General features: G+C 45.7%; 1 protein-coding gene across 2 annotated transcripts in view; it reads left to right on the top strand.

Moving 5' to 3' along the window:
* EMB2766 (structural constituent of nuclear pore) overlaps positions 1-27841 on the top strand; it is a 66023-nt gene that overhangs the window by 18114 nt on the left and 20068 nt on the right. For both annotated transcript variants that reach the window (XM_086800843.1, XM_086800844.1), the window contains exon 5: positions 25929-26006. In XM_086800843.1, coding sequence (XP_086656969.1) covers positions 25929-26006 — 78 coding nt within the window. The remainder of the gene's footprint in view (positions 1-25928; positions 26007-27841) is intronic.

Genomic DNA, 27841 nt, shown 5'->3' with positions numbered 1-27841 from the left:
CACAGCAGGCGTTGAGGCGTTAAAAAAAACGTAGCACACACGGGGTGTAGACTGGCGCTAAGCGAAGACGTCAACAGGCTGTGTGTAATCGTGGAGTTCTAGCGCTGCTGGCAAAGAAGGCGAAGGCAGGCGTTGGCGCTCAGCAGCCAGGCGAACACGGCGTGAGCGAGTAAGATACGCAAGCGAACTGGTGGCGTTGGGCGTTCAACTGGCGCTAGGCGAAACGAGCGAAGGTACGAAAGCGGGCGTTGAATCACACGCAGGCGGATAGGCGAAGGCGTCAATACAACAGGCAGCAATCGGGTCCTGTTCACATCACCGCCACAAGCTTTGCCTCACCTGCGCAGTTCGCCCCTTTCCTTGCCGGGATAGCGAGTCGCAGACCTCCTCCTTCCATTTGGTTGTCCGGAGCCGTGGCAAACGGCCCGGCCGGACCCTTGGGTCTTTGCAGGAAGAGAATCGCCTTGTTTTAGAACCTTTTGCATCATTGCTTTTCAAAGGGCATGCGCCTGCATCTTAGTCTCCTTCAGCAGCAAAGCAGCTAGGAGAAGCCTTAACCTGCAACTTGCAAAACCTACACAGAACATCAGGAGCATCAGCACCAAATTCATCAACCCGCCTGCAAATCAGAGAAAAATCAAAAAATTACAAGGTATTTTGCTTCAATTTTTTTTTTGGGATTTGCAATTGAGCAAGTACAGTAATCAATTGAGCAGGTACAGGTGCCCAATTGCTCAATTTTTGAGCAAAATTGGCAAAATTGGGTGACATTGGTCACAATCAGGATCAATTTGCAGGAAATTGGTCACAATCAGGATCAATTTGCAGGAAATTGAATGTCGAAATTTGGGGCTTTTGATGTAATTGTGCAATTAAGCACTCATACATGCTGTATGATGTGAAAAATCGCACATTTGGGCAAAATTGCAGCCAAATTGCAGTGCAAACCAAGGGACTTTTGTGCCGATTTGGTTGATTTGCATGCAGGCAATCGCGTTTGATGCTGTGGATAATGTGTTGATGCCTTACAAGCACTCAATGTGCCTGTAACTCAAGGGGCTTTCATGTATTTGATGTATATGTAGCCAGGGGGAAGCATCGTGAACACTCTGGATGCCTTCATGTGCGTCAATGTACCATGTATGATCAGAAATTGATCTTAAATCAAGGGGCTTTTCAAGTTTGTATGCTTGTTGAGCTTGGCAAAGCAGCAGGCAAGACATTTATGCCTTGAATCCTCAAAAATCAGCTTGCAGTCAAGGGGCTTTTGCCCAATTTCTGTTCGGGACTGTTGTATGCAGTGTACAGGACTGTAAAAGTCTGATTTTCACTCATTTGGACAGCCAGGAGAGCATTTATTGCTATTGTACCTGCTGGTACAGATTTGGCACAGCTTTGTGCAAGTTTTGGCATGGCTGTACACTGCTTTGAGTGACCAAAAGGTTCAATTTCAGCTGCTGAACTTGCCGGTACAGGTTTGGTACATTACAGGTGAGCACTTAGTACTGCTGTACAGTACTTTGGAAGGGCAATAGAGCACATTTAAGGTGCTGTCCAAAATCTGCAGCAACCAGATTTTGCTGATTTCATCACATAAAGTGGGAGAAAAGTTGCATTCTTGCTTCCGCAGTGGGAGATAAAGCTTGGGAGAGAAACTGTGAGCACTTTGTGTGCTTTTGGTGCAGTGTTTGCACATTTTTGCAGGGAGTCAGGCATTGACAGGTTGCATATTGCTATGGCAACCACAGGTGAGAGCTCTTCATTGCTTCACATCAAGAAGCTTGAAGGCTCGCATAATTATGATATTTGGCAAACCCAGTGCTACAATGTGTTGCTCCAGAAAAAGCAGCACAAGCCTATCAAAGAAAGGGGTGTGATGCCCGCTTCTCTTACTGCTGAAGAGTGGGAAGATATGGATGAGCTGGCAAGATCTACTATCATGTTGTCTGTGTCAGACTCATTACTTTTCAGCATTTGTGAAGAGAAGACAGCTTGGGGAATGTGGCAGAGATTGCATGACTTGTATGCCAACAAAGTGCCTCAAGCAAAGTGTATTGGTTGAAGAAACTCATAGGTCTTCAGACGAAGGAAGGGGCGTCTATGACAGCCCATCTAAATGAGTTTAATGGTATTGTCAGCCAAGTTATAAATCAAAAGTTGGCAATGGACGATGAGTTCAGAGCCACTTTTTTGTTATGCACTTTGCCAGAGAGTTGGGACACATTCAGGACAGCCACTAGCAATTCGCATGCTATGCTGTCATATGCAGATGTTGAGGCTGCTCTTCTTCAAGAAGAGATGAACAGGAAGAACAACTCTGTTGGAAAGTCCAATGCAATGAATGCACGTGGGAGATCCCAGCAAAGGGGGAAAAGCCAAGAACGGGGAAGGAGCAAGTCTCGCTCCAAAAAGGATTTGGAATGCCATTATTGTGGCAAGAAGGGACACATTAAAAAGCAATGCTACAAATGGAAAAATGATCAAAAGGAAAAGGGAAAAGGCAAAGACAAAGAGAAGGATGAAGCCAAAGATGTAAAGCCAAAGGGCAAAAGTGGAGTCAAGATTGAAGAAATCAATGTGTCACATGCAGGTGGCAGTGAGGATGAGGTCCTCTTTACGTCTTCACTTGATGCCCATTCACTTCTTACAGGTGGTCATGGTATGCACTCATGGATCATTGATTCAGGTGCCTCCTTTCATGTCACAGGTTGCAGAGACTTGTTTGTCAGGTACACTGCTGGCAATGAAGGAGTGGTTTATTTGGGTGATAACCATGCATGCAAGATTCTTGGCAGAGGTGATGTGAGGCTTGTGTTTTCAGATGGCTCACAGCTTATGCTCCATGATGTCAGGCATGTGCCTGAGATCAAGAAGAATCTGCTTTCTACTGGACAGCTTGATGATGCTGATTATGTTACCACATTTGGTAGTGGAAAGTGGAAGATTAGTAAGGGCTCACTGGTTGTTGCCAGAGGCTCTAAGGTGGACACTCTTTATTTCATGCATGCAGGTGTTTGTCACCATGCTAATGTAAATGCAACCGAGCTGCCGGAAATCTCTATGTGGTATAGCCGGTTGGGACACATGAGTGTCAAGGGAATGGAGCAATTGTCTCGTTTGGGTTACTTGCCTTCTCTAAAGTTTTCAAGTTTTCAGTTTTGTGAGCATTGTATATATGGTAGGCAGCTACAGTGCCCCCACAAGAAAGCTCTTGGACAGAAAGATGCTCAGTTAGAGCTTGTGCATACAGATGTATGTGAGATGCCTCAGCTTTCTTTGGGAGGGGCAAAATACTTTGTGTCTTTTATAGATGATGCCACACGCAAGGTGTGGGTCTATCCTCTTCGTTTGAAGAGTGATACATTCTCAGTGTTTGAGAAGTTTGTTGCTCTTGTTGAGAATCAAACTGGCAAAACACTGAAGGCTTTGCGTTCCGACAATGGTGGAGAGTATATGTCCAAACAGTTTCAGGACTTTTGTGATGCTAAAGGCATCAAGAGGGAGCTCTCTACTCCTTATGATCCTCCACAAAACGGGACAGCAGAGAGGATGAACAGGACCATACAGGAAAAGGTCCGTTCTATGTTGTCACATGCTGCATTACCTCATGGTCTTTGGGCTGAAGCTGTTATGACAGCCGTTCACCTTATAAATAGGTCACCTAACACGAGGCTTGGTGGGAAAGTGCCAGAAGAAGTATGGACAGGGAAGCCTCCGTCATACAAGCACTTGAGAGTGTTTGGTTGCGTTGCGTACGTGCACATACGCAGGGAAATGCGCACCAAACTTGATCCTAAGTCTCACAAATGCATATTCCTATGGTGACAGAGGTGAAATGGGGTATAGACTTTGGGATCCCATGAATAGAAAGATCATACGCAGCAATGATGTCATTTTTGATGAAACATGCATGTATAAGGAGCATGCAAGGCAACAGGAGCCTGGCAGAGTCATCTTTGATGATGATGGACATCATGGACAACAACAAAGGGCTGTAAATCAGCCATTACAGCAGGAAAACCAGCCCTTAAATGGTGCTGAAAATGGTCCAAATGGACAGCCAGATATGGCAGAAGATATCCCTATGGATATACCACAGTTAGAGGAGATACCGGGCATGATTTTTCAGCCGTATGGCATGGAACAGGAGCCACCAATGGGTGATATGCAGGCTGGACAGCAACCTGCAAATGATGGTCATTGGGTACGGAGGTCCACTAGACCCTCCAGAGCCCCTGACAGGTTTGTTCCAGGGGTTGACTACTTGATGCTCACTGACTGTGGGGAGCCCTCATGTTATAAGGAGGCTTTACAGAGGGCAGACAAGGCTCTTTGGGAGCGTGCTATGAAGTCAGAGATGGATTCTCTGCACAAAAATGGAACATGGAAGTTGGTGCATTTGCCTGCAGGCAAGAAGGTTTTGCCATGCAAGTGGGTATACAGGCTCAAAGTTGCACCAGATGCAAAGCCAAGATACAAAGCCAGGTTAGTGGCTAAGGGCTTCAAGCAGGAATATGGTGTGGACTTTGATGAGATCTTCTCTCCAGTGGTCAAAATGACCACACTTAGAGCTGTGTTAGCTTTGGTTGCACATGATGATCTGGACTTGATTCAGATGGATGTGAAGACTGCTTTTCTTCACGGTGATCTCCATGAGGAGATATATATGCAGCAGCCAGAGGGTTATGCAGTGAGTGGAAAGGAGAAGCTTGTATGCAAGCTGAAAAAGAGTCTTTATGGGCTCAAACAGGCACCAAGGGAATGGTATCACAAATTTGATACAGTCATGAAATCCCAGAAATTCAGGAGAAGTGACATAGATCACTGCTTATACACCAAGAAAGCTTTGGATGGCAGTCTATTGATCCTCATCTTGTATGTTGATGATATGTTGATTGCCGGGAAATCTCGTAAAGAGATGGATGCCTTGAAGCAGAGGCTGCATCAAACCTTTGATATGAAGGATTTGGGTGATGCAAATCACATCTTGGGTATGCGGATACTTCGGGACAGAAATCAGCATGTGTTGTATTTGTCTCAGAAGGAATACATTGGCAAAGTCTTGCAGAGGTTCAATATGGACGGGGGGAAGAAGACTAGTACTCCTTTGCCTCCATATGTGAAACTCAGTGCTATGGACAGTCCACAGTCAGATAGAGACAGGGCTGATATGGCCAAGATTCCGTATGCTTCAGCTTGTGGCAGTCTCATGTATGCCATGGTTGCTACTAGGCCGGACATTGCATTTGCAGTGGGAGTGGTTTCTAGATACATGGCCAACCCTGGCAAGAAGCATTGGGAAGCAGTGAAAGGTGTCATGAGATACCTGAAGGGCACACAGGATTTGTGCATTTGTTTTGGCAAACAGGATGCATTAGTGCATGGTTACACGGATTCGGATTATGCCGGTCATCCAGATAACCGGAAGTCTACTACCGGTTATGTATTTACATTCACAGGAGGTGCTGTGTCATGGATATCCAGGATGCAGAAGTGCACAGCCTTATCTACTACAGAGGCCGAGTATATTGCAGCCACAGAGGCTTGCAAGGAGGCATTATGGCTATCTCGGTTAGTGGTTGATTTGGGCTATACAGGGGATATTCCATTGTTGCATTGTGACAGTTAGAGTGCCATCCAGTTGGCAAAGAATCCTGTCTTTCATACAAAGACGAAGCATGTGGATGTGAAGTATCACTTCATCAAAGAGGTGATAGAGAACAAGCAAATTCAGCTTGTTAAGATTCACACGGATGACAACCCGGCTGATCTGTTGACAAAGAGTTTGCCTCCAGAGCGGTTTGCTCATTGCAGACACTTGATGGGCATTGGATGAGGCCATTTTTAGCCTTGATATGGCCTTGTATATTATCATGTACATGCTGATTTTTTCTTTTCCTTTACTTAAGGGCACTTTGCCTTTAAGTGGGAGGTTGTTGGGGTAAAGGCGTTATGCCCACCCTTATAGTGTGTACAAGCCCATAAGTTATAGTACATAGTACACTTAGTACTTTTAATGTACTAAGTGCACTATGTGTACTAGTGCAATATACATGTGTTAGGGGAGTCACACACTCACTTGATGAGTTGACTTATCCCCAACTCTCTCTCTCTCCCTTGCTTCTCTGTGTATGTCTCCCACATGACCTAACCCTAATTCTTCCTTCTCCCATCAGGTTTTAGCCAAGAAACATGGAAAACATCATGCATTGTCCAACTGGCAGGCAACTTTAACTTCATGGAGACATCACTTAACTTCTTAACTATTGGAAAAGGGCCAAAACTACGGAATGAAAGCTTGGGACAACGTTTGCCCACTTGTTTCAATCTCTGCTTCATGATACGCAAATAGACCCAATCCCCTTCCTTGAAGTGGACATCTCGTCTAGACTTATTTGCTTGTCTGCTATATGCTTCCTGAGCTTTGGTCAAGCGGTCCTTGGTTGACTCAATGACCTCGGAAAATGTTTCCGTGGTTTTATTAGCCTCTAAAGATGGAGACACCATTCTCGTCAAAAGAGAAGAAAAACGGCGACCAAAGGTTGCTTCATATGGAGTCCGTCCAACACTGGATGAATGAGTGTCGTTTAAGATAGCTTGGACCAATGGAAGATAGTGCTCCTATTTGGACTGCTGGTCATGACAATATGACTTGAGGAAAACAAAGGCCAACTGGTTATAAATTTCTGTCTGGCCATATGTCGAATGCACTAGACAACTGCAACTTAGTTCCGAAGTTTTTAAATAATATCCTCCAGAAATGCGAGGTAAACTTGGAATCTCTATTTGATGTTATGGTGCTAGGCAAACCACAAATCGGATACCAATGCTTGAGAAACAGATGGGCTATGTCCTCGGCTGTGGCCGTATGCTTGCATGGGATGAGCATGTAGAATTTACTAAAGCGATCCACGATGGTAAAACATTGAGTGTTATGGGATCTAGTGGATGCTGGTAGAGGCCCTACAAAGTCCATAGATATGTCGATGAAAGGTCCGTCGGGCATAGGCAAAGGTTGAAGTAAACCTGCCTTCTTTGTATGGGGAACCTTTACTTTTTGACAAATCTTAGAGGCTTGTACATGTGCATAGACATCACGCCTCATCTTTGGCCAATAAAAGGACCGTTCTAATTTCTCGAGGGTACTGTTGATACCCCTATGTCCTCCAACTAAGGAGTCATGGGCATCGTGGAGAAGAGCAGAACGCTTTTCCCGAGTAACATAGAGACGGTTCTTGTAGAACAACCAACCGTTCTGTACTGAATAGTGGCCAGGCTCAGAAGTGAGGGCCAAACTATACTGAGTACTCAGGGGAGTCGACATATTGGTCTTTCATACTATCCAAGTCCTTCCCCGTGATTTTGAGAATGGTAGCTTCTTGGACTGCCTGGATGCTGGACTTTCGACTGAGAGCATCTGCTATGGGGTTATGCTTACCAGGGATGTATTCAATCATACCTCCAAACTGTTGGAAGATTTGACTCCACCTGGTTTGTCGATCACTCCACTGGGCACTTGGCATAGTCTGAAGCCACTTAAGTGCTTGGTGGTCTGTTTTCACTGTGAAAGCCTGTCCATAAAGAAAAGGCTTCCAATGTTTGAGCGCTGTGATCACACCCAAAAGCTCTTTGTCATATACCGAATAATTCTTTTCAGCGACATCCAACTTTTTGCTATAATATGCCACGGGTCTATTGTCCTGCTGGAGGACTGCACCTATGGCTACATTGCTGGCATCGGTGATGACCTCGAAAGGTTCGTTCCATGATGCTAACTTTAATACAGGTGCTTCTGAGGCAGCTTTTTGGAGTGCACGGAATGCATCAAGTGCCTTACCTGTAACTGAGACTTTCTGCTTGCGAGTCTTCACCCCCTTGAGCAAGTCGGTAAGAGGTGCTGCAAGGTTGGAAAACTGATGGACATGTGTGCTATAGGCCTGACAAAGACCTACGAATGAACGGATTTTTTAGGCGGTCTTAGGAATGTCCCAATCTAAGATCTCGTGAACCTTTGATGGGTCCAGTTGAATCCCATCGGAACCGATGATGTAGCCCAAATACTGAACTTCCTTAACACCAAAGATAGACTTTTTGGCATTTATGTAGAGCTGATTATCTCGCAAAAGTTGCAAGACTTTCTCCACATCTTTCTCATGCTGCTCCGCAGTGGCTGAGAAGACTAGTATGTCATCAAGGAATATGAAAACACACTTCCCAATGTGGACTGCGAAAATCCTAGACATCATCTTATTGAACGTTGCGGGTGCATTTGTAAGCCCAAAAGGCATGACTACGAACTCGTAGTGACCACGCTCTGTCCGAAAAGCTGTTTTTGGAATGTCAGCTTCAAAAATGCGGACCTGATGGTAACCACTCTTGAGGTCGATCTTAGTGAAAAACTTAGCACCGTCTAAACGCTCCAAAATGTACTCTATCCCGGGCATAGGAAACTTATTCTTGATAGTGAGTTTGTTTAATGCCCTGTAGTCTACACAAAGGCGTGCAGACTTGTCCTTCTTTTGGACAAATAGGATAGGTGCAGCAAATGGGGAGGAAGAAGGCCGAATGAATCCGGCTCGGAGAAGCTCAGATAACTGCTTTTCTAACTCGCCCTCCAAAGTCTTGGAAAGACGATAGGGAAACCTGCTAGGAGGATCTGATCCAGGGACCAAATCAATGTGATGGTCCTCAAGGCGAGAGGGTGGGAGATTGGGCGGGAGATCGTCCCTAAGCATATAATGTCCTGGTGTCTGGATAGGAGGTCTGCTAACTGAGGGACTGAAGATGTAAGGGATGCTACTAATGAGAGAGGGGCTGTTTGAGCACGAACATAAAGGAGTGCTCCTTTTACTCCCTTACGGATAGCTCGTCTGGCCTGGAGATGTGAAATCAATGGGATGCCAAGAATGCTTCTATCCCCCCGAATCATGACAGGCTCAGGAAAACCTTTACAAATAGTAAAAGTGTCCCGCCCCCAATTGGGAATAGGCTCATACTGACGGAACCACTGAATTCCTAAGATCATGTCACACCCCAACAAAGGTGAGACGATGAAATCTCGTTGAAATGAGGCCTTCTGAACTTCAAAGGCAAATTGCTGTGCCTTCTGGGAAATGTGGGTGCGAAGACCAGGTGTAAACCCGTCCACATCCAGATGATATGGGACTAATGTGCAGTTCAATTTATTAGCCAACTGGGGAGAGATGGCGTCTTTAGAACTACCCATAGGGAAGCATGTCAGCCCTCCTGATCCCGGCCACTGTAGCATCCCATTATAAATAACGAGACGATGCCTGGCTCCCAACTCTAGTAAGTGGTCCCCATAATGTCCTCTGTCTGGTCCAGTGTCCTCTGATGCCCGACTAGCCCCTATCTCCTCTGGATCCACAGGGTGGAGGATCTCCATGTCATCATAGTCATACACCTCACACTGTCTGCTTTGTGTGTGGGCATTGAAGTCACTCGTAAGAAATACCTCTCCTAGTGTAGAATAAGGCATAATCTCCTCTGATAGACAAGTGTATGGCGAGGCTCCTGTCTCCTCCTCTTGTGGCATGTCCTCTGTAATGACATAGGAGGATCGTGATGGAGGAAAGTAACATAGGGCTATGTATATAACCCTGTCCTGTGAGAGCTGTAAGTTGATCCACATGTATCTGGCCTCTGGATCTTGTGCTACCTCTCTCAGTCTCCCCTGTAGCTTCCGTTTGAATAGAACTGCTACTCCCTTCGACCCTCTCGAGGTACCTTGTTAAAACGGTGCTTTTTAAAAAAAATCCACAAACGGGCTTTTTAAAAAAAACGGGCTTCTCGTTTTCAAGGTTCACGATAAATCTACAGAATGTGTAGCGTGGAATGCTCTGGCTCACTCGTTCTCTTTGTGGGCTTGTGGGTTCATTAACTCTGCGCAGAGTGTATGCAGGGCGCTTTGAAGGCGAATCGTTTTTTATTAATATTGGGCCCGGTTCGTTTTTTTTAAATTCGTAGCTGTTCTTTTCACTTTTTGGCCTGCCACGTGTTTTTTAAAAAGACTACTAAAATCAACCGTTTCCTAGCCGTTTCCCGCTATAGGAAACGCGGAGCTGGTTGGGAAACGTGGAAACGACGTTTCCTATCCTTCGTCCCACGTTTCCTGCAACCCAGCAAGTGCCAGTCAACTGGGCTTTTCGTGTCCCAATATAATCAGAGATCTCATCAATGTATAGTCCAAATAGAGTCGGAGAGAGCGGGCAGCCCTGTTTCACCCCTATAGTGGAGTGTACTGGTTGGGAGAGACCCTCTGAAGTCCGCACATGCCCAACTATTGTCTCATAAAGTGCCATAATACCCCAAATGAGCTCACATGGAACCCCCAAGTCTTGCAGCCTGCGCATTAGTCTAGCTCTGGGCACTGTGTCAAAGGCCTTGCGGAAATCTACAAAGCCACAGTAGATCCTCCTCCCGAGAGAGAGAGAGAAAGAAAGAAAGAAAGCTGTATTAACGTCTACTAGAGGCCAAACTCGACCTATGAGACAAATCAATGTACAACTGTAAATGTCTCCTGGATGTCCAGAATGAAATGATTTAAAATCTATGTTAACGTCTACGAGAGGCCAAAGTCGGCCTATGAGAGAGAGAGAGAGAGGTGAGAACTTGCTCTCAATATGCTAGCAGAGTTGTAGGTAGTGACCCAACTTGGCTACCCAAAAGTGAGCATTTTGTGGATGATAAAACTGTCATCATTCCAAAGGGTGACATAGTTGTTTCCATATGGCGTACGACACCATTTTTTTTTTGGGGGGGTAATGGTCTTGTTTTTGCTTGTCTATGGTTGTTTGAGCTTTCTCTGTACTATGATGCTTCCCACCTTTTTAAAATTCTCTATATCTCGAATTGGAAATATCTATGTTTATAAGTATTTTGTTAAAACACCGTATTTTATTGTACGATAAGAATTTTTTTTAACATCATACCGTATTTTCTTGTACGGTATCGTATTGTACGAATCATACAGTATTGTACCTTACAACTATGGTACGGACTAACACTGCTTCATGTTCAGGACTTGCACACGTGATCAACACCATGTATGTGACTTGTACACCTGACCTTGGATGCTTAAAGTGGAACCCTAGCTAACCTGTCCTGGACTAGGACTCACAAGGGACCGGTTTCCACTCCAGGTCTTGCACTTGTTGTACAGATATGCCCACGTGGCATCCAAGTGTGGGATGCACGTGACATCCCCTTTTGCTAAACTTGACGGAAGTTGCAAAGCCTCCAAATATAGTCTGTCGAGAATGTCAGATAATCTTCAAAGTTCTTGTCAAGCCACATGGCTTCCTGTGTCCCTAGGTCCTGAAACTTGGTGAGAAATTGCCTTTCTTTTCGGACAGATCCATGCTTGAAACGATGGAAGAGGATTTGTTTTGGAACCATAACTTCAGCTTTGTCCACTATGTGTAGTTCCTGTTCATTGTAGACATCAGAGAGAAGGGGGTCAAATATAAGGTTTCAACCAACTGACATGGAATACATTGTGTGTTGCATGCGCGGAAGCCTTGCTGTACTGATTCACAGTCCTAAGCTTGATTAAGAACAAGATGGTGATTTAAACGTGATTAAGATAGAGGACAGAGAAAGAGAGAGATCGGTGTCAGGGTTTTTCTTGTATTTCATATGGTATAAAAAGGTGGCTTAATGAATGTACATGGCAGAGCCCTAGGTCAACCCCAAAGGGGTGACCCTTGGCCTTTCACATGACTTCTGCTGATGACTTCTATGATGGATGATTATGAAAATGACTTGATTGGACTGAATTTATGACTTGCGCTTATATACCATGCTGGAGTGTTGGTCGGCCAGCAGAATTGTTGTCGGCCAGCTCTAGGACAAGAAAATGCTTCTTTTTCTTTGTTAAATGTTGAGTTGATCTTATGCCTTGTCCAGGTTGCTATCCTACGCTTTGATGACTGGTCGATGGGATGTCACATATAGTAGCCGGCTGCATGGCTGGTTGCGACTGGGCAATCCAAGTCCTCCATAATGATGTTGTTGATGATGTGGATGCTGTTGATGATGGTGAGGATGGTGGTGAAGTTGATGATGATGCTGATGGTTCTGTTGCTAGCTAATACTAATGTTGATGCTGATGCTAGTGATGCTTTTACTGATGCTAATGACCTTAAATCAGGGATTAATGCTCTTCATGTCGAAGATTAGCCATGGCACAGGTGTGCACGTGACATCCCCTCTTGTTAAACTTGATGACAAGGTAGACACTTTGTCATCCTTCCTCCGTGGACAATGGACTATTGACTTTGACTCTGACCTGCTACTTTAACTGACTTTGACTTTGATTGATATTTTTGTCTGAACACCTTCACTCCAATCTCCACTTTCGAGTCCTGCTGAAGAGCTGAGCATCTGTTCCATTGTTGTCCTCATGCCTGCTTTTCCCTTGCCCTTAACACAGCGGTGGGTCACTTTCTAGAACTGATCATGCTTGTTGCTAGGCCTTTGGAACTAATCCGAGACCCTTAGGGAATGCTTCCTCTAGCTTCGCTTGTTGGCAGACCACTCCATGTGCTACCCCGCTGCATACTTCTACTGGAAGTGTGCACCTTCCTTGGGACTATGCTTAGTGAGCTGAGCCTGAATGCTATGATACCAATGTTGCATGCGCGGAAGCCTTACTATATTGATCCACAATCCTAAGCTCGATTAAGAACAAGATGGTGATTTAAACGTGATTGAGAGAGAGAGAGAGAGAGAAAGAAAGAAAGAAAGATATATTAACGTCTACGAGAGGCCAAAGTCGGCCTATGAGACAAAAAATAATACAACTGTGTTCTTCCGGTCATCGGAAGAAAAGAAAGAAAAGAAAAAGTGTGCATGTGTCTGGATACAACTGTGAATCATCATGGATCGGTGGAGCCCATATACAAACAATATAAGGGGGGGTGGGGATGTGGATGGAGTGCTAAGGCAAGATGCATCTCTATATGCTGAAGGGGTAGTGCAAGCATGCTATGCAGATCTATGGCTAACTCCATCCAGTGCCATAAGAGGGATATAAGATATCATACATCGCCGATGCTGAGGTTGTGAATGGCGTGAACATGTACCCCGAGTCTGAATGAAAGCGAGCTAGCCTCTCCTGTGTCTCCATCTGGTGTCTCATTCGGATAGCTGCTATCTCTCGGTGACGGAGTCGGGGTGCTCTATGTCTAGTCTGTCTAGGTCTCCTCCTGGCTCTCAATTCCTCTGCTCTCTTTGCAGTCACCCCACGTGGTACATCAGCTGGCACTGGCATAGCTCTCTGGAAGAAATCTGTGAGCTGGGACTGTCTCCCACCCCTAGTGGGAGCGGGTGTCTGGAGGAGTCTCTCTCGAGAACTATGAAGCTCTAGTAGTAGTCTGCCAAGCTGTCGTCGCTGGTCCGAGGCCTCCATCAACTGATGTAGTGAAGAGTGCTCCTCAAACAATCCTGCATATCTATCTCTGACCCCCTGGTGGGCTCTACATCTACATACAAAGTGATCCTCAGTCTCCACCTCCTCGCAGCACAATCTGCATATCCGCTCAGCTCTTTGAACTCGTGCCGCTCTCCCAACCTCTATCTCTAGTTGATGTGATGAGACTCATAGCTATCCAATAGCAACGCGAGAGCTGTGTGGCATGTATACATCCATGTACCGCGGTTGATGTATAAACCCATCCCCTGAGATGCTCATAAAGTGGTCTCTGTAATACCGCATCTTCGGTGGTAGTGGGCTCTCCTGGTGCTGTCCATGTCTCCTGTCCATCTTCGGTGGTAGTGGGCTCTCTGGTGCTGTCCATGTCTCCTGTATGTAGTGCTGCCATATGTCCTGTCTCATCACTCTGTTCCTCTCATTGAGAGAGAGGTAATCCCGTGGAGCAGACCGATGAGCAGACCGATCATACTGAAAAGGTGGCAACCGCTCAATGTCTATCCCATGATGTGAGAACCACTGTAGCATGTGTGCATACCAAGATCCAGTGTGTCCAGCCTCGGCCAGCTATCTGGATGCCTCAAAAACTTGGCGGGATAATCTCTCCGTGGGCATCTCCCTCATCCTGTATATAAAGGAGATCGTCTAGAACAATGCCTCCATTGCCATAGGTGGTGCAGCAAACTCAGCTCGAACAATGGAATGAAATGTTATATTAACGTCTTCAAAAGGCCAAAGTGACCTATGAGACCAAAGTTACAACCATGTGACATCTGATACACTGTATGGAAAAGAAAAGAAAGAACTGGAGGTAAGTATCTAGCCCTACAATACATCAGTAGGGAGCATCCGGACGCAGCAACTAGGGAGAGTGGGAAGCTAATGCTACGGAGTACATGAGTACATTGATACATGAATACATGGGGGAGTACAAAAGTGACAAGGTTTTTCTTGTATTTCATATGGTACAAAAAGGTGGCTTAATGAATGTACATGGTTGAGCCCTAGGTGGCCTTTTACATGACTTCTATGATGGATGATTATGAAAATGACTTGATTGGACTGAATTTATGACTTCTTCTTATTTACAATGCTGGAGTGCTGGATGATTATGAAAATGACTTGATTGGACTGAATTTATGACTTCTTCTTATTTACAATGCTGGAGTGCTGGCCGGCCAGCTCTAGGACAAGAAAAGTGCTTCTTTTTCTTTATTAAATATTGCGTTGATCTTATGCCTTGTCCAGGCTGCTGTTCGACTCTTGATTGGCCGACTAGTTGTTGGGATGCCACATACAGCAGCTGATTGCATGGTTGGTTGCCGATTGGGCATCCAAGTCCTCCATAATGATGTTGTTGATGATGTGGATGTTGTTGATGATGGTGATGATGGTGCTGATGTTGATGCTGATGCTAACTTAAATTAGGGATCAATGTTGTTCATGCCGAAGATTAGCCATGGCATGGGCATGCACGTGACATCGTGCATGGTACAATTGGGAGGTAGCTTTAGCTTCGTGGAAACCTCATTGATCTTCTTTAAAATGGAAAAGTATCCAAAGCTCCGAGATGACAACTTTGGCCATCGCTTGTCCTCTTGTTTCAACCTTTGCTTCATTATCCTGAGATATATCCAATCTCCTTTTGAGAAGATCGCATCTCTTCTATCCTTGTTGGCTTGTCGAGTGTAGGCCTATTGTGCTTTAGCCAACTTGTCTTTCACACACTCCAAAATCTCCTGGTAAGACTCCGTCAACCTGTTAGCTTTAGGCATTGAGGACGACATCCTGATTAGAAAAGACTGGAACGGACTTTCAAATGTTGCCTCGAATGGAGTCTTGCCAATAGCTGAAGAAAACGAGTCATTCAACAAAAGCTTGAACTAAAGGCAAGAATTGTTTCCACTTACCTTACTGGTCGTGAACATAATACTTAAGTACGTTGAATGCCAACTGATTACAAATCTATGGCCGTCCGTCCGTCTGTGGGTGGAATGCACTGGAAAAATTCAACTTAGTTCCAAAGTTATTAAATAATTCCCTCCAGAAATGACTGGTAAACTTGGCATCTCGATTTGACACAATGGTCCTAGGTATGTCTCTCATGGGGTACCAATGCCGGATAAACAACCTAGCAACATCTTCAACAGTAATAGGAATAAGCATAACAAACTTGCTAAAACGATCAACAATTGTCAAACATTGCGTATTACGCTTACTTGGACCGGTTCGTCACAAAATCCATGGAGATATCTTGAAAAGGCCCTTTGGGAATAGGTAAAGGTTGCAACAACCCAATCTTCTTCCTATGAGGAGCTTTTACTTTTTGACAAACCACACAGTGTTGCACATGAGTGAACATGTTTCGCCTCATTCTGGGCCAATAAAACTGTCGCTCTAACTTCCCCAAGTCGAGTTCATGCCCCTATGACCACCAGTAATGGCAGCATGGGTATTGTGGAGAAGAGTTGCCTGGAATTGTTTCAACACACAAAGTTGACCTTGTAGAAAAGCTAACCATCGCGTGTGTGCAGAAAATAGAGAGAGAGAAGAAAGAAAGAAAGAAAGCTGTATTAACGTCTACTAGAGGCCGAACTCGACCTATGAGACAAATCAATGTACAATCGTCAATGTCTAGAAAAAAAAAGGACAAAATGAACATGAAATAAAGTATGAAAGTACTGAGCTAGTGGGGGGGGGGTGTGATAGATGGAGCACTACTACTAGAGGCTCGGTATGCAACCTATATGCGTAGGGTATACAAGAATGCAATGCAGATCTGGCTAGCTCCAACCAGTACCATAATGGGGGTGTAATATGTGATACTTAGGTGATGGCGAGGCAAAAATACCTTGGAGCATGATCTCCGGGTGTGTGTAAGTGAGCTAGCCGCTCTTGGATATGGTGCTGATGTCGAGCTTGTATCTCTGTGATCTCCCTCTGATGTAGTCTGGGAGTCTGGTAGCTTGGTGCTCTTGGTCTCCGTCTGGCTCGGAGGTCCGCAGCGCACTGAAGTGTAACCCCCTCTCGTGTTAGGGTAGGCACTGGGATAGATCTCTAGAAGAAATCAGTGAGCTGAGCTGTCGCCCACCTCTCCTTGTGGTATGAGTCCATATCAGTGTCTCTCTGTGGCGCTCTGTCTCTAACAAGAACTGGCCAAATCTGCGCTGGTTTGCGGACTCCATGATCTGGCGGAGTGAGGGATGTCCACTGAAGATGGTGGTGTATCTCTCTCTAATGACACTATATGCTCTGCATCTGCATACATAATGTTCCTCACTCTCAACCTCCTCCTGGCATAGTCTGCATATCCTCTCTGCTTTGGGGATCCGTGCCTCAATCTCAAGCTGGTGTGATGACACTCTGAGCAAGCCAATCGCCACTCGGGCACTGTGAGGCATGTACACATCCATGTATCCAAGTCTCTGTATGAATCCTTCCGCTGAGATACGCATAAACTGTTCTCTGTAGTATAGCATCTTCGGCGGTACAGGCTGATTGGGTGTAATCCAAGTCTCTTGAGTGTATCATTGCCATAAATCTTGCCGAAGGACTCTGTTCCTCTCACTGTGAGAGAGCTGGATGTGTGGTGCATGTATATCTTACTGGAAAGGTGGCAGGTGATCTATGTCGAGACCATGCTGAGTGAGCCACTGTATCATCTGTGAATACCATGACCTCCTATCTCCACCCTCTGCGAGCTGCCTAGACGCCTCAAAAGCTCTATGTGAGTCGATGTGATGGCGTATTTCTGATCCTCTCTATGAAGCAGATCGTCTGGAAGAGGGCCTCTACTAGCGTAGGAGGTGCAACAAACTCCGTCCGGACAATGTCATGTGGGACGGAGGGTTTGCTGCGGATCATCCGTGAGAGCACGAGAATCTAAGGCCTCTCTATTTGAGACCATGTGGTGGTGGCGAGCCCAGGTGCCCAAGACTACTGTAGCATACATCAAAGCAGGGGTGACTAGTGCGTCAAACAACCACCCCTACGTGCGGGGCTCCTGGAAGTGTGCCTGGTGACACTGTCTCTCTAGCATGGCCAGAGCTGCATACCCTCGTGTGAGTCTATCCTTGGCTGCCTGTGCCATAGTAAATCTTCCTGGCGGAGTCGTAAATGTAATCCCCGGGTACACATATGAGAGAGGGAGAAGAGGACATAGTATTGGGTCCCAAATACCCTCTGTAGGGCCCCCACCACGAATGGTGTATTTGCTTTATTAGAATGATGTAAATCTGAAAATAAAGACTGAATCCTGACCTGCAATGTTCACGTTGGTTAGAGCATTGCCCTTGGCTGCTCTGGCCCTTGTAACGTGGCAACCCTTCATGAATAATGAGATGCTAGAACTGAATTCTTGGCCCCTTCAGGCTTCTAGTTGGCCTGTTGTAGGAACAAATAGCATTTAATGCTATAAAAGCCATCGTTTCACACCTTAAAGTGGCTGGCCATCCAAGCACATATGTTGGGCTGCTGGGCAGCCCCTGTGCTGGCTGTTTGGGCTGTCTCACACCTGGCCGACTGGTTGGCCAAGGCCCTGGGCCCTGTCGGCTGCCTCGCCAGGGCCCCTAGGGCTAGCCGACAGCCTGCCCAGCCCATGCCAGGGCTGGTGGGCACAACATGGGGCCCTCTTGGGCCTTTGGGGGTGGTTCTAAGCCTCCCTCATGCCCACTACATGAGCACTAAGCTCGGTTTTGGGGTAGCCCTATGGGCTGTTGGCCCGTATTCTACATGCAAACCTACATGCATCTACAAATGTCCGGTACCTGGTCGCAAACTAGATACTTAGATCATTTGACATCATTCCAGAGGGAGACTCACTGTACGGACTGGCACTGCTTCATGTGCAGGACAATGTGCGCTTGACCTCAAACGCGTAGAGTGGAACCCTTGCTGACTCGTCCCAGACTGGGCTCACATGGGATCAGTTTCCAGTCCAGGTCCTGCACCTTCTTGTTCAGATATGTCTACGTGGCATCCAAGTGCGGGATGCACGTGACATCCCCTTTTGCTTCACTTGACGGAAGCTGCATAGCCTCCAAATAGTCTATCAATAAAGCCGGATAGTCTTCGAAGAACTCTTTATCAAGGCATACTGCTTCGTGGGTCCCTCGGCCTTGAAACTTCGTGAGGTACTGTATTTGTCTTTGGCTTGAGCCATGCTTGAAGCAGTGCAAAAGGATTTGTTTTGGAACCATTACTTAAGCTTCATCAACTATATTTGGTTCTACTTGGTCTTTTACTTATGAAGGGATTGGACCTGCATATGGTTTTAGCTAATTGACATGGAACACATCGTGCATAGTCAACTTGGAGATAGCTTCAACTTCATTGAAACCACGTTAATATTTCTCTCGATGGAAAAAGATCCGAAGCTCCTGAACGATAACTGTGGGCATCACTTGCCCATTTGTTTGAGTCTTTGCTTCATGATCCGAAGATAAACCCAATCTTCTTTCGAGAACTTCACATCCCTTTGGTCTTTGTTTGCCTTTCGAGTGTAGGCCTCCGTCTTTCACTGACTCCAAAATCTCTTGGTAAGACTCTGTCATTCTGTTCGCTTCAAGCCTTCAGGCATTGAAGATGAGGTTCTGGTCAATAGCGATTGGAATGGTCTTCCAAACACTGCTTCATAAGGAGTCCTGCCAATAGCTGAAGAAAAGAAATCATTCAAAATAGCTTGAACTAAAGGCAAATACGATTTCCACTTACCTTGTTGATCGTGGACATAACGCTTAGCGCATCAAAGGCCAACTGGTTGGAGATTTCTGTTTGGCCATCAGTCTGTGGGTGAAATGCACTGGAAAAATTCAATTTAGTATCAAAGTTATCAAAGAGTGTCCTCCAAAAATGACTGGTAAACTTGGCATCTCGGCTCGACACTATGGTCCTAGGGATCTCGCCAATCGGGTACCAATGCCGAATGAACAAATGGGCAACATCTTCGGCGGTCACATTGGCCCTGCATGGGATAAGCATAACAAATTTGCTATATCTATCAACAATAATTAAGCATTGAGTATTACGCTTACCTGGACTGGGAGGCAGATTCGTGACAAAGTCCATCGATATATCTTGGAAAGGTCCTTCGGGAATTGGTAAAGGCTGTAACAATCCTATCGGCTTCCCACAAGGAGCTTTCACTTTCTGACAAACGTCACAGTGTTGCACATGTGCAAACTCATCTCCCCTCATTCTTGGCCAATAATATTGCCTTTCTAACTTCTCTAGAGTCGAATTCATGACCCGGTGACCACCAGTGATGGCATCATGGGCGTCATGGAGAAGAGCTGCCTTGAACCACTTCATGACACAAAGTCGGCCTTTGTAGAAAAGCCAACCATCTCGTATCCAAAAGTGGCATGGTCTTGTGGCATCCAATGCTTGCTCCCACTGTGGTATGGCCCTGTGGCATCCAATTCCTGGTGATCTGTGTGAACCTTAAAGTTGAGTCCATAAAGAAAATGTTTTCAATGCTTCAGGGCCTGTATCACCGCAAGGATTTTTCAATATCGATCAAGTAGTTCTTCTCTGTAGGGATCAGCTTACACGACATGTAAGTCCATTTTGTTGCAAGTCCGCCTTGATAGTGATGTTGCTCGTATCGGTGATCACTTGAAATGGGTCATCCCAAGAGACTAACGTTAAACAAGGAGCCTTAGATAATGCAACCTAAAGGTCATGGAAAGCTTGTAAACCCTGAGGGGTCATCTTAATCCGTTGCCTCCGAGTCTTGATGCCTTTCAGTAGATCAGTAAAAGCTATTGGGACATCGGAAAACTTGTCATTGTGGGTGGAATATGCCTGGCAAATATCCACAAATGATCGAATGTCATCTGTCGTTTCTAGAATCTCCCAATTAAGGATTTCTATCACCTTTGGAGGCTCCAATCAGAGCAGGGGCTAATTGGATGCCTTTGGCACAAGTTATATATCTGAGGTAATGAACCTCGTATAAATAAAATTTTGATTTTTTCTCATTCATGTAAAGCTCATTGCATTCCAACAATTTCATCACTTTTTCCTTATCAATATGGTATAGCTCTTTTGTAGCTAAGAAAATGAGTATGTCATCCAAAAAGATGAAGATGCTTTTCTATCAAGTCCTTGAAAACTTGCATCATCATGTAGTTAAATTGAGCTGGGGTGTTTGTTAAGCCAAAAGGCATGACGATGAACTCGTAGTGGGCCCTCTCAGTTCGGAATGCGGTTTTGGGAATGTCCCCGTTCACAATTCTTACCTAATGGTACCCACTTTTGAGGTCAATTTCGGAAAACACCTTCCCTCCATTCATCCTCTCTAAGATGTAATTAGTCCGAGGCCTAGAGAACTTGCTCTTTATCGTCCGCTTGTTCAGCGCCTGATAATCTATGCAAAGCCGAAAGGATCCATCCTTCTTTTTGACGAAAAAGATTGGGGTTGCGAATGTAGACACACTAGAATGTATGAAACTAGACTGCAGTAGTTCGTGGAGTTGATGATCCAGCTTTGTCTCCATGGCCTTGCTCAGGCGGTATGGAAACTTATTGGGGGGTTTGAAACTTGGGAGGAGCTCAATTTTATGGTCCTCCGGTCTAGATGGGGAAGTTTGGAAGGCAACTTGTCCCAAAGAAAGATCTTATGGAACCGGTCATGTAGGGCCTTGTACTGCTCCGAAGCAATCGGCACTGTCTGGGTGGCTTGAACATAGATCACCGCATTGTGCGCCTTTCTAGAACTCTCGTTTAGTGTGTATATGGCCAATGATCGGAAAGTTAGGTATCGTGGGTTCACACTTAATGATTACGGGACCCTTTGACACATTTCTGGTAATCCGGAACGTGTGTTGGTCCCAATCAATGTTTGGGGTGAACTTGTGAAACCATTGGATCCCTAAGATTATGTTTGCACCTAGAAGAGGAGCAACCATGAAATCACGCACAAATTTTGTGCCTTGGATGATTAATTTAGTACGGTGAGCTTCAAACTTGATGCTCCTTGCCATGTGCTTTGTTAAATCCCTCCTCTTTCTTATCTACGGAGGTCAACGAAGACCGGGCTCGTCGACGAGTGGCCTGTTCTGTGACCACATTCTTTGTACTACTGTTGTCAAACAAGACGACTCCTCTCTAGCCACCTATGTAGCCACATGAAGCCAAATGTCTTGAGCAATTCGTTTCACTCATACTCCTGGTCACGGTTGCTTTTCTGCTTATCTTCGAGCTCCCGAGTGACAATGGCACCAAGTGTAGGAGTGGGAGTTGGAGAACTAGCGACAACCTGGGGGGTTGGTGCGGGAGGCTGACTCACCACAAAAGCTGTCGAGTCCGGGGTGTAGTCTGAGCAGGGGTCTTCTTAGGACAAACCTTAGAAGTGTGTCCTTTTGTATGGCAAAAGAAACACTGCCCCTCCCTTGTATTGATCCTGCTCTTCAGGACTGAGCTTACCACCTGTCTTGCTGGTGAGAGCCTTCTAGTATGGAGTAAAGTGAGTTTCATTGTTCTAGTTCTTGGAGCTAGAGGCTCTTGGGACAGGGTTGGTTCTAGCTCTTTCCAGAGGTAGTGGTTGCCTTGGCTACTCTGGGCTGCATGGTCTTTGATTTTCTGTCGTCGCATTTCACCTGGGCACTTTGCACAAGCGACAGTATCCGATCAAAAGTCTCTGGTTCGAACATGCGCACATCCCATTGGATTTGGGTGTCCAAACCATAGAGGAATTGACCTTTGTTCGCATTTGATTTTTGCAACTGTAAAGCCAGGCGAGTGACTTTATTTGCAAATTGGAAGATAGGTAGCGTGTTTTGCCATAATTCTAGATACTCGTCCTCGAGTTGTTGAAGATAATGAGGCGGTAGAAACGGCTTCTTGAGGTTAGTAACAAATTGGTCCCACTCGTAGGCAGTAACTCCATAATTGGAATTGACTTGGGCCCAATGAGTCCACCAAAAGATGGCTTCCCTTTTGATGTAGCAACTAGCTAACACCACCTTCTCTATGTCTGGCAGCAAAGTAGGCTTCAAACTGATGAAACCAGGAATATAGAGCCGTGGGATCGAGTGGGCGACAGCCCTTTGGCTGGCTGCCATGTTGGTAGGAGGTGGCCGACAGGCTGCCCATGCCGTCCTAGGGTTGGCCACCATGCTTAGGGCTTCTTGTGGGCCAATCTCATGGCCCATGGGCTGCCCTAGATAGCCCAAGTGTTGGGTACCACCCTACACTCCATGCAACCTACATGCAACTACATGCTTTCCTCAGGCCCTTGCATCTGGCTACAAGCCTTATGCCTGGAATATTTGTCATCATTCTAGAGGGTGACTCACAGTACAGACTGGCATTGCTTCATACAGGACATGCACACCTGACCAAGACCATGTACGGGACTTGTACCATGTAGATTTCTTTTATAAGCATCAAGCCTCATCTTTTGACCTAGACTTTAATAAGGGTTGTTCACACGAATGGACATGCTACTAGACTCCGAAATACCCAATTGTGCTTGTATGTCTAGACCACCACTGTCTTGTGGAACATACTCCAAGTAATACATCTGCTCGTACATCAAAGTAAAAACACCAGCTATTTTCGATACTGTCTCCAAGAAATGTGTGCATTGTGTAGACATACCCACGGGCATAGTCACAAGGGATGGAGGACAGGGATGACCATAAGTAGGGAACGAGGACGGGGAGGGAATGGCACTTATTCTACTTTGGAAGTACATCAAAATGAGCACAAATTTACACTAAAATGGTAAGCTTTTGAGTCATATTAGCAAAATACGTTGATCAAAGAGTGAAGCTTGAGCAATGAGCAATTAGACTTGAACTTCCTTGACTCTAGAGGCTTGAAGGCTTGAAGGCTTGCAGATGTGTGTGTGAGGAAGTGTGTTTGTGTGCTTGTTCTTATATAGATGGGCAAGAGGGAGAGGCAAGAGGCTTGAAGAGGCAAGGCAAGAGGGAGAGGCTAGAGGCAAGAGGGAGGTCGCATTAGGGACATGTGTGGCATGGGCATTGGAGTTTGAGGTCAAGAATCTAAGGGCCACCTATGTAGCCAAAGGTCTTGAGCAATTCGTTACGTTCATTCTCCTGGTCATGGGCGTCCTGCTGCTCCAACGGAAGCATTGGGATTCGAAGAACTAGGGACAGCCATTGGGGTCTGTGGGAGCTGGGCTCACCACTGAAGTCGTGGAAGTTGAGGCAGTGGTCTTTGGAGCGGTAGTCTTCTTAGGACACTCTCGAGAAGTGTGTTCTTTTGTATGACAAAAGAAACACCTACCCTCCTCCTTGTACTGACCAATCTCCTCAGCACTCAACTTGCCACCGGTCTTGCCTGCCTCCGCTTTCTAGTCTAGAGTAAGCTTGGGCGTGTTGGTCAAGTTCTTGGAGACAGAGGTTCCCGTGCTCTGTCCTGGGGAAGACCCTGTCCGGTTCTGACCTTTTCCCCTCGAGGTGGTAGCCTTGGGAGTAGCCGGCTAGGAAGTCTTGGGCTTTCCGCCATTGTATTTCATTTCCGCACTCTGTGCAAGCAAGAGTGCATCTTCGAAGGTGGTTAGCCTAAAACATGTACGTTTCTAAAAGGTAAATTTGGGCATGTTCCTAGATTCATCTAGGTATATAATTCAGCCATATTAGCGGACATGCAAATTTCACATTGTGAAGTTTTCGTCCGGCTAGTACTGCCTGGCCACTTTACGTAGGCTGCTGGGCAGCCTCTGGGCTTTAGCCGCCTGCAGTCTTGGCTGCCCTATGGGCTAGCCGACTGGTTGAGCTGGCCCAAGGCAAGTTGGCTGCCTGGCCAAGCCCTCCTTGGGCTGGCCGACAGCCTGCCCAGCCCCTCCTTAGGCTGGTGGGCAAGGGCCATAGGTCCCTTGGGGTGGCCTAAGGCCTGCCCTCTTCCCAAACATGTGGTATAATATCCCTTTCTTGGGTAGCCCTAATGGATGCCCGCTTCTACATGCAACCTACATAGCTCTCTGGCATCTGGCCACAGACCAAACACACAGAGCAACTGACATCATTCCAGAGGGAGACTCAGAGCGCGGACCAACAGTGCTTCATGTGCAGACAATGCACACCTGACCTTGGACGAATGGAGTGGAACCCTGGTTGACTCGTCTCGGACTGGGCTCACATGGGACCAGTCTTCCACCCCAGGTCCTGCACCTTCTTATACAGATATGTCTATGTGGCATCCAAGTGCGGGATGCACGTGACACATGGCATGGCTTTTCCCATACTCTCGGACTCCTTGAAATGGTCATGGAAATCTATTTCTTGTGGCCGCCGCGCATAGGGTCCGGTAGTGGGCACTTGGCTTAGGATTCGAGGCCGTGCAGCATGATGCCCCGTTGCCAGATAGAGGAGGAGACTCAACGACATTGCCTGTGGGAGTGGCTGAAAGGAAAACAAGTTTGGCAATGGATCGTGCTCGTCCTTTTTATGTTTTACTGCCATGAGTCCTTTTTATTACTCAGAGCATAGCACAGCTTGGTTGATGCAATTCAGAATTGTACCCAACAAAACGGCTTAGGTCCACACAACATTGGGGACTCCTCTAACTTCCACCGCATCAACAGTATGGCAGCATGGCACATTTGGCGTGTGCGGTGATGTTGCAAGACCTTTGGATGCTTAGGCAATTTTTTTGGTGGAGTCTATCAACCGGACCTCATTCATACTCTTTGCGGTCGTTGGGAGCATTTTCAGGGCGGTTCATAGGACATGCTGGAGTGCCGTGCAGCCTTTTGCTGTATTTTGATCCCATTAATAAAGCTGAAACATCAGGCGTTATGAAAGGCTAATCCATCTCTTTTCTTTTACGTCATACATGTGAATTTACTGAATTTTAAGCACCTATAGTACCACCAAATGATGTCTTAGAATTCTTGGCGTTTTGGCTCATTCTTCTTCACCAAGGTCTAACAATAGACCCACTGCTTAAGGACTCTCCTAGTCCATTGAGCACATGTGATTGCTGCTCTCCATTCGTGTTGTAGGCATTGCTTACATCAACCTCTATGGAATCCTTCATTGTTGTATACTAGCTACTCATCTCATCAAAAACATCACCCCTCATTCGTATCTCTCCCGAGTCCCTCAGTGGGGTTATAGCATCTATAACATTTTTTCTCAAGGGAATATCCAAAGAATACACAATAGCAAAAGCAGTGCACCGATCCCCACCTCACCCCCATTAAAAAAAAAGCCCAGATGTATTCCTCCAAGAGTGGCAGCAATGAGGGAGCATTGTATAGATTTTCTTCTTTCTAGAGGGCTGGTATCTGATGCAAGACTTTTCTACTAAAAGAACGATCTTTCCTTGAAGAGGGACTGGAGCAATATGGTGATTCAGAAAGGAACTTATTTTGTGTAAACATTATGTAGCAGAGATATAGAACCATTGATTTAGGAAATTACTACTTTTATGAGTTTGGATGTCTTGTATAAGCATTCCGATATATTGAGGCATTTAACCTTTTTCTTTTGATATTTGGCAGAGTGAAGTTGCGAAAGTAGTTGAGACGCAACATAGCCTTGAGAGGCAATTGGAGCTTATTGAGACCCATCAACAAGAGGTACTCCCTCCTTCGCCCCGCGCCCCGCGCCCCCCTCCCCCTCCCCCTCCCCTTTCTCCTTTCGCCTGTTATCCCATCAATAAGCTACGTTGTAATAAAAACTTAAAACCCTGCTTTTATCATTAAGGTGTTATGACAAAAAGGATATTCTGACACATCTTAGAGAAATATTCAACGGTAGGTCTCTGCTTCAACCAAGGTGCAAGGCAGAAGACTTTCTTTGAAATTATGACTGATGCCCTCAGCCCAAATCAGGCTTTGTAAACTCTATAGGTGCTATTGGGCTTGGTCACTTTACTGATGGTTGAGAAAAGGTATATTTTTCCATGATGTGTTTTCTTTGTTGCTGATTTTTTGTTTACAGTGCTTTCAGGTGATTGACTTGATTTCATCCAAAGAAAATTTTGTTGCCCAAAACAACAATGGGAAGTTTGATGTCTGCATCTCCTAAAGATATTGAGGTGGTTTATGTACCAGCCAACATCTCGTGCCCGACTTAGGACTTGGGAACCTTCACCTACTCTTGGGCGTTGATGACGCGAGCAGGGATGCCATAGCACATTGTCTATGCTGTGCATGATGGAGTTGAGATTTGAAGCTTCATCTTGCTTTGTGTTGATGAGTAGATGTTTGAATCTACAAGGATCCAAGGTCTAGAGAAATCCATTCCTAGCATAGCGCTTTCTCAAGATTGTGGAGAAGAATGTTCTGTAGATTCCTCCAATTCCAGGGCTGTTGCCTTGTAAAAAGTAAAAATGTCGATGATGATGTTTTTAATCCTAAACAAAGTCTGTCTGAGTGCCATGGATAAGGTTTGGAAGAGACCGGTGACTTAGAAGATTGATAGACTTCACGAATCCCCAAGCTTTCACCAAATGTATCCAAAAGGTAACAGGCCACTTTTTCGGGATTTTGGTGTATGAGTCCCTCAAAAATCTCTCTGCAGCTTGCTTGTCTGCATGATTTCATCAAATGCTGTCCATAGATTCACTCCATTAAAGCTAAAAGAAGATAAGCCTTATTCTCCAAGCGAGGGAGTGCTAGGAGTGCTTTTCTGCAATGAATGAATGTGAGTCAAAGTGAGGTATGTGCAAAGGGGCTTCATTGTTGGGTTCGGAGTTTCATGTGTGTGTCCCCTCGTGCGTGTGTGTGTGTGTGTGAACCTCTGTTTATGTGTGTGTGTGAACAGCCCTTAAAAGGGTTATTGTTCTAGTAGTGTGTGAACACACTCTTATAAGTGGATAAGTGTGCCATGTGGCATCCACTTATTAGATTGTGATATTTGTATGGGTCAAAAGATAAGGCTCCAAGCCTACAAAAGCATTATTGCTGAGTAGCATCACTTCAATCATGCCAATCAATCTATCATTGAGTCGCGTAATACTCTTTCTCTTCCAGACAGTGTATCAGATGTCACATGGTTGTAACTTTGGTCTCATAGGTCACTTTGGCCTTTTGAAGACGTTAATATAACATTTCATTTCATTTCTCTCTCTCTCTCTCTCTCTCTCTCTCTCTCTCTCTCTCTGCACACACTCATACATAGTCACAGGGGATGGCCATTTTCAAACCTCGAGACGGTGGGATGGCAGAATATTCCCATCCCACGTTCCCCCGTTTCCCCATCGTACACACCATAATCACAAGGGATGGGCATTTTGGACCCATTCCTCGTCCCCGTCCCCGTTTCCCGTCCCATGTGACTATGCACTCATACCATGGATATCTTCCATCCACCTTAGGTTAGGTTCTGTGTACACACACTTGTAATTTAACATAGTATTAGAGCTAGGGTTTCTGCAGCTGCCCATCATCAGTGCCACAGTACAGCGTGC

This window comes from Cibotium barometz, chromosome 7 (assembly GCF_041138505.1).
Source record: "Cibotium barometz isolate CiBa-2024 chromosome 7, ASM4113850v1, whole genome shotgun sequence".
Taxonomy (NCBI): domain Eukaryota; kingdom Viridiplantae; phylum Streptophyta; class Polypodiopsida; order Cyatheales; family Cibotiaceae; genus Cibotium; species Cibotium barometz.
Note: the sequence above shows the minus strand (reverse complement) of the source record. Positions and strands in the feature narration are given on the sequence as shown.